We start from the raw sequence: 7,428 nt of genomic DNA, 5'->3' as shown, positions 1-7,428 counted from the left end.
GCCGTTTTCTCTGGCCATAATGATTATGAGGCGTTGACACAAATATCGCATGCAGGCGACTCGTGTGCAGTCGAGGCAACATGAATGTTTGCCATTTAATTAAGATACGATTCGATACTGTTGATTATAATGCTTTTATGACTCTTTAATGCATTCTCTAAATATTACATGAATTTCAATTTAAATAATTTTGGCCTCCTCGAAATTAGTCAGCAGAAACGGGCCCCGAAATTTGTATATTTATATCTTTCATCGAAATTGCAATTGCCTGGCAGCAGTCGCCAACTGAGCACACTCAAAATACAATAAAAAGGAGGAGAAACGTATTCCGAATCTATTGTGTTATAAAACAAAGTATCGTTTGGGCAAATCAGCGAGAGGCAGAACCGAATCCCGCACGACCCGAAAAGACATTGTCTCTGCGGCTGTGTTTCGGCATGGCATGGCATGTTGCATTTTTATGTGCCATGAAATTAATTTACGATTACGACAATTTAAATTTTTAAAATCACACTAAAAATATGCTAACAACCCGCCATCTCAGCCATCTCGGCCTTCTCCGCCGTCGCATTGTCGTCCCAAACGAAAGTGTTAAAAAGCCTGAGGAGGAGACAGACCTCCTCCAACTGTGGCCCGGGATTTATGTATGGCTTTTGTGGGTTTTTGGGGGACGGAACGATGTTCAATATCGAAGTGTTGACTTGAGTTTATGTTTCATATTTTTTGTCTGAAGTCATTTAATTTCTATAAACAGACAGGGCAAGTCAATGGTTCTAGGGGTTGCTCTGGGTCGCATCTGAGGACGACGCTGATGATGATGTGGCACTGACGTTTATGTGCGGCACTGTCGCAGGCAAAGGCGGAACGGAACTCGTTCACGGCTTATTTGGCAGCTCTTTCTGGGTTGCTGTGAACAACATGTTTTAAGTGCCTGTTACTTTATGAGCTTATTAAAAAGGAAGTTCTCTGTTGTTCTCGGGTTTATTAGACCAAAAAACTGGCCCATAAACTGTCACTTCAATGGCCAACGGAAGAAGCTCAGGTGTGCCAAGCGACAAGAAAGTGCACTTAACTTAGACCTTACACCAAGCAAGCACGAATATTAATCAATTTTAACATTAATTTTGATTCAAAATTCCTCTTCTTTTATGCAACTATTATTAGACATCAAAACTATCCACACAATTGGCTGCGTAATCAGGCATGCAGGCCCAGGCTCTTCCAACTGAATTCCACTCGGGGGCCTGTCATTACCTTCTATAGCTGGGATTTGGCCAGTGTCTGATTTGAAAATTATTTATTCATGGCAATCAGAGCAGGCAGCAGTAGAGGAAAGGCAATTGTGTTCCATTTCTCTTAATATTGCTCTCGTCAAATAAACAAATCAAATCATGGTGTTAAGGCAAATGATGGATTGACATCAGCCAACTCACACACACACAGACATCTTTCTGGTATAGAGGTGTACACTGACAAAAAAAATGTCTCAAAATGAGTCAAAATCAAGAGAAGAAATCTTCAAAATCAATGGCTTGCCAATGGGTGAAGAATATTTACAACTTAAGATATGATTTTAAGGAATACTGGCTCTATTTCACAATTAATTCTCATTGAATCAGACTCACTAAACTCTACCAGAAGGTTCAGCAATTGTTGCTAAAGAATGGTAATAGAATTTGTATCTCCCCCAAGGTAGATATAGCACAGATTTATGCGGCTCGTAGTGCTCTTATCTTATAGGTTCTCTGGCTGGTGCTTGCAATTCGTATTTCACCATTTCGCGTCTTTCTTTCATCATATTTATCGGTCAATCCTTTACTTAGCTTTGACTTGACTTGGAAGACTTGACTTTTGAACTGCAGTAAAGGATCAGTTGAGCCATTTCGAGCCTCAGGATGGCAGATCCGTCCCTTACTTTTACACTTTGTTGTTCTCTTGTCTCTTGTTGGCCTTTGTTTTCGCACAGTGTAGGTGCACGGCGGACGGACTCAGTTAGTCAGCCAGCAAGCCAAACATTGAGAATGCTACAAATCCAAAAAATCCTGTCCGGCTGGCAACAATGCCAGCAACGGCGCGGCTCGCTCTGGAGTGGCAAAAGCAACCGAGGAACAATTTTTGCAGCATGTCCTGGATGTTTGTCCTTGGTGGAGGGGCCGTGCCAGTGCCAGGCGCTGCTTTTGTTGCCGCAGTGCCTTTAAAATTCGTTTGGTTCCGTTCCCTTCCTGCTCTGGTTGGCCTTTTTTGCGAGCGCACTTTATTTTTATTTTCCACACTTTTTGTGAGACCCGACCTGACTTGGCACAGAAAGAACAAAGCGAAAACATACTCGTACAGCGGAGTACAGAGGGGGGCGAGGGGCGAAATGCTCGAAAACATTCATAAAATATGCATTATGCAATCTAAGCTCGTGTGAGCGTTGCTAAATATTTCATGCATGTGTATTGTACAGCACACTCACACACACACACGCACACACTCGCGAATGGTGGTATTGTGTGGTTTATGATTTTGTTTTGCCGCTGAATATATTTATAATCATTAATATCCCCAACACAAAGGCAAATATCGAAATTAACAAATTTCTTTATGCCCCAAAAATATTCCACGCTCCACCGAAGACAAATGGCCGGAGCCGCAACAAACAAAAACAGAATATGCCAAAATATATAAAGCTGGCAGAAATTCCCAAATAATAAAAACATTAAATACAGTTTTAAATAACATGTGCCGTTTAACACATTGAGCCGCTGCGCATTTATTCCATTTTTAATGCCCTTTCCGTCCGACTCTGCGCATAAATTTCATCTTAAATTGCGCGCGCAGACCCACAGAACAGAGCAGAACACAGAGCAGAGCAGAGCAGCACAGCAGACAAGAGGAAAAGGAAAAGCCTTCCGTTCCCCTTTAGGCTTTTTGGTTGGGAAAACCGAACGCCGCCCACTTAGCGCCGCAATGAATGCTGCCGCCTTGGGTGGCTCCCTCTCTTCCACTGTGACTGTCTCTGTCTCTCCAAATCTCTCCCTTTCTCTCCCTCTGATTTTAGTAAGACTCTCTGCCAATTAGCATTTGTGTGTGTGTGTGTGTGTGTGTGCTGGGATTATTACGGTGGCCACTCGGCGTTCCGCTTAGTTTAATTTGATTTGCCTAAGCAGGCAGCTTTGGATCTTAATTTCTGTATTTCGAAACTATTAAATTATGGCCAAAACGATGTGCTCTTTGATCTGTATGCCAAGAGTCGGCGGCAAATAATGTCTTTATATAAACAGATTGGTGGCAGTACATATACTTTTATTACTGGCCGGACCAATCCACGGCTCTTTGTTCTGTTCTGGGGTCTGGGGTCTGCGGTCTGGCCTGTTGTCTGTGCGCCTCGTTTACGGTCTTTTAATGAGAATTATGTGACTTTAATTTATGTCTCAATTTTGCGCATATTAAAATCTTTATTTTGTGATTCAACTTTCAAGATTTGGCATGCTGGTGTGGCAATGTTATATATATGTAAATATAATATTTTGAATAAATTAATTCTATGAGTTATCTGATAACCTAAACTAAAACCATTGTGGCACAATCCTGAGTGATCTTGAAAAAAGAAAAAAATTATTTCTATCCTTTCAACCCTTCTGAATTTCTGGGAACGTTGCTACACTCTGCTACCCTCTTTATTATTATAAAAAAAATGTCTAAAATTGTAGGTAAATATTATTCCAATAATTACTCAAAAATGAACCAAAAATATCCTATACCATCCCTAACTAGCATGCATACCATATAAAAAATCCCACACGTTCATATCTTAAATTTCTTGTATCATCTATGCATCTAAGGCATGTGATCATATGCATATCTGATGCACACTTTTAATTGTTTAGCCAAAAGAGAAAAGTCGGTGCGGTGCTGGTGGGGTGGGGTGGCTGGCAAAAGGCAATTGTTATGGCTAATGACTGCAGCTTTCAAAGTGTATATTTTAATCGCTACACATAGTGTCATGCGGGCATATCGTCCTGTTCTGGCCAAAAAATGTCCTGCTGGACAACAAGGACGGCGCACCCCCTGCTGCCACTCCTCGACCTTCCCATACAATTCTCACCCTCAGCAACACCCATACAGAGGCATGCTCAGAGCTCTGTGTAGAGCAGACTTAATATCTAAAGCAATTTACAGTTATGAAAATAAGAGACATATCCGCAAAACGACAAGCACAGTAGTTCGCCACCGCCACCGCAACGACAGAAGGAGCAGAGTGCTGCGGCAGGGTGAAGGGTCCAGCAGCAGCATCAGCAACAACAAAGAAGAGGACGAAGACGAGGAGGTGGAGGAGGGGTGGGGATGGAACCGAGAAGAGAAACTTCTGCTAACGAAGTAAGTACCCTAGAGGACACTTAAGCGTGCGACCCAGCCCAGCCCAGCCCAGCCCAACTTGTGACGGGCGTCATAATGTCGCCAACATTTTTCGAAATTACACACAAATGACAAAATAAAAGGTGCAAAAAGTCTGCAAAGGGACCAAAAAGCAAAAAGCTGCAGGGGAAATCCCGAATCCCGCATATATAGTGTATCCCACTCTTGCCCTTGCTCTTCTGTTGAGTGCCATCTCTCTCTCCTTCTCTCTCTGTTGAGTGAGTGCGTTCTCTCTGGCGGCCATGTTGAAAACGTCAAAGAGCAATTCCTGAATGTTGAGTGAGACTCGAATTTCTCATTGGCTGCACAGAAAGAGGCGTGTTCAGAGAGACCTTCGCTGCGCAGTGAGTGAGAAGAGAAATCGAGAGAGAGAGAGTAATGGTGAGTGTGGGGTAGGAGGAGGGTGGCGGGGAGTGGAGTGAAGCTACGCGTTAAATTGTGGCTGCCGAAATGAGGGTTAAATCGCGTGCATAATTTAGCAGTTCATTTCATTCATTTGAGTGCAAGTGCTGCTCAGAGAATGTGTCGCCGTCTAAACGCTCTTTCCGTGTCTCTCGGAGCGACAGCGGGAGTGGCAGTGTGGGTGCGGTGTGGGTGGATGGGGGGCTGGGTGGTTGGTTGGTTGTCTTTTTTGAGTTCGGGCGCTGGCGCAGTGGCGACGACGTTGCAAATATCTACTGCCGTTTACCGCTACAATGACAAGCATTTATGGCAATTAACACTTTAGCTGTTTATACGCTGATGCTGCTGTTCTGCTGTTCTGCCGCTCTGCCGTTCTGCTGCTGGTGGAGCAGTGACAGCGGAAAAGCTGCTTCAGCCATTGCCCATTGCCTTCGTTTCCGCTTCCGCTTCCTCTCTTTGTTGTTGTCCTTGTTGCTGTTTCCGTTGTGCACGCTTAATCGTGTCAGCCATTAGAGGCACCAGACCCAGACCCAGACCTAGATCCACTTCATTTGCCTAAAATCTAATTGCATTCTCCATGCAAATCACGTTCACTACTTCGCGAGTTTTTCCATCGCTCTCTCTTTCTCTCCCTCTGTCTCTGTCTCTGTCTCTCTCTTGCCTGTTCGTGTTCTTATTCTTGCTGGCCAATTCCGTTTCCGCTTTTGCGTTTAGTGCAAATTCAATATCCTGCATAATTAATTTGCAATTAGCACGTTTCTGTTTTTGTTTTCATTTCACCAGCATAGCCGCTGCTCTTCGGCTCTCCGGCTCTTCAGCTGTCGAGCTGTCCAGCTCTCCGGCTGTACTGGTCTTCTGGTTGGCCTATGGGCGGTACATATAGCCATTGAAATTTTCTAATTACGTGCACAAGCTGAATGCAAACTAGTTTCAGCCATGCTCCCGCGCCTGGCCTGGCCTGGCCCCTCTGGACACTTGGCTGGCTCTGGCTCCGGCTCCGGCTCTGGCCGCCGGCATTTCGGCCCGGAACACGTGCGTTGAATGTCGATGATGGCTTGCGAAATGGGTTGGCATATGAAATGAGCTGCAAATTGATGGAGGAATTAGCGCAGCATATTTAATTTGTGGCAACAACAACACGGCTCGCTTGAATGAGTGTTTGCACGCCCGTGCACCCTCCCGATGCCGAGGGATGGTGTCCTAATGGGCTTTTAGGTGCACATTTTTAATGCAGACTTAGCACAGATTCGAAGGATTATAGGATCGACAGGTGTCGAGATAAATGTCACGAGTACATCTGTGGAGAGAGTCGAAAGTCACATTTCATTTTGTATATCGTAAATAACCAAGTTTAACAAAATTTAACAAAAAAATATTGCGTCGAAAATGCTTAGACTGCGGCGAATGCGACGCACCCAAAGGCAACGGTTTTATGGGGGGCTCGAGGAGGAGCGAATGTGCTGGATCTGCCTGGAAAGCGACGAGGAGCCGCCGCAGCGCTTGGACTGGCTGCATCCGTGCCGCTGCCGCGGCAGCAACAAGTGGGTGCACCGCAGCTGCCTGAATCGCTGGATCGATGAGACACAGCTGCTACATCCGAATCGGCCGATCGCGTGCTCCCAGTGCCTCACAGAGTACCTCATCGTGGACACGCCGCTCTGCCGATTCGATGCGCTCCTGCTTCGGATCGACGACGTATACGGGTTACTGTGTCCCAGCGTGGCGGTGGGCACACTTTCGGCCACCCTCTACTTCTCGGCCATGACCTTTGGGGCCCTGACAGTGATACAGGTCATTGGCTACCGCAAGAGCCTGGCGCTACTGAACGAGGAGACCACGCTCCTGATGATCGCCCTGCCGATGATTCCTGCGGGGCTTCTGCTGCTTCGCAATCTCAAATTGGACGAATACTTGTTGCGCCTCCTACGCATCTTCCGCAGACGTCGCGTGTCGCCAGACAATCTGGATGAGGGCGGCGAGCTGCTGCCCGGGGCCCCGCTCGACGACAGCTACTTCGATGATCTGCCCCTAGATCGTCCGGCCTTGGGTTTAGACTTTCAGGACCCCGACTTGGCCGTCTTTGACCACGAGACACTCCGCAGACCCTCTGCCAGCTTCATCGTGGCCCTCAGTCTGCCCAGCGTTTCCGTGTTCCTGGGAAACACCTTGTACGCCAAGGTAGACGACAGACTCCTGGGCATCTTCCTCGGCGCCATAACCTTTTTGGGCATCAAGGGAATGGCCTCAGCCTATATTCGGCATTCTCACGAGCAACGTGTGCGGGGTCGCTACGTGATGGATTATAATGGTGAGCGGCACTGATCGAAATCGAGAGTGTTTAATCATAAGTGTGCAGCAACACATCGGCAACATTATATTATATTTATTAGGAAAATCCGAACTAACTATTATTGTCAAGCCTTTTTGGAACCCTGTTTTAGCTCTAGGTTGTTGACAATTAAAGAGAGTATTTCACACATGTCCTCTAAGGACGAAAGGTATTGAAGTTTGGGCATAGATAGAAAGAGAGACCAGATGTAGACTTATGTGAAAAGTAGGCAGGATGAGAGAAATATATGAATAACCACTAAATATAATCATTATGTTTTAAAGAGGCTTCCCTTC

The 7,428-nt window shown here is 45.7% G+C and overlaps 1 protein-coding gene across 1 annotated transcript; it reads left to right on the top strand.

Moving 5' to 3' along the window:
- Nucleotides 1–6,189: 6,189 nt before the first annotated feature.
- Nucleotides 6,190–7,125, top strand: LOC6594855 (E3 ubiquitin-protein ligase MARCH5). Its single transcript, XM_002020027.1, has one exon. It carries the CDS (start codon nt 6,190–6,192, stop codon nt 7,123–7,125), a length of 936 nt encoding a protein of 311 aa, XP_002020063.1.
- The last annotated feature ends 303 nt before the right edge of the window (nt 7,126–7,428 follow it).

Source organism: Drosophila persimilis, unplaced genomic scaffold (assembly GCF_003286085.1).
Source record: "Drosophila persimilis strain 14011-0111.01,24,50 unplaced genomic scaffold, DperRS2 tig00000000-arrow-pilon, whole genome shotgun sequence".
In the NCBI taxonomy this organism is placed as follows: Eukaryota; Metazoa; Arthropoda; class Insecta; order Diptera; family Drosophilidae; genus Drosophila; species Drosophila persimilis.
Note: the sequence above shows the minus strand (reverse complement) of the source record. Positions and strands in the feature narration are given on the sequence as shown.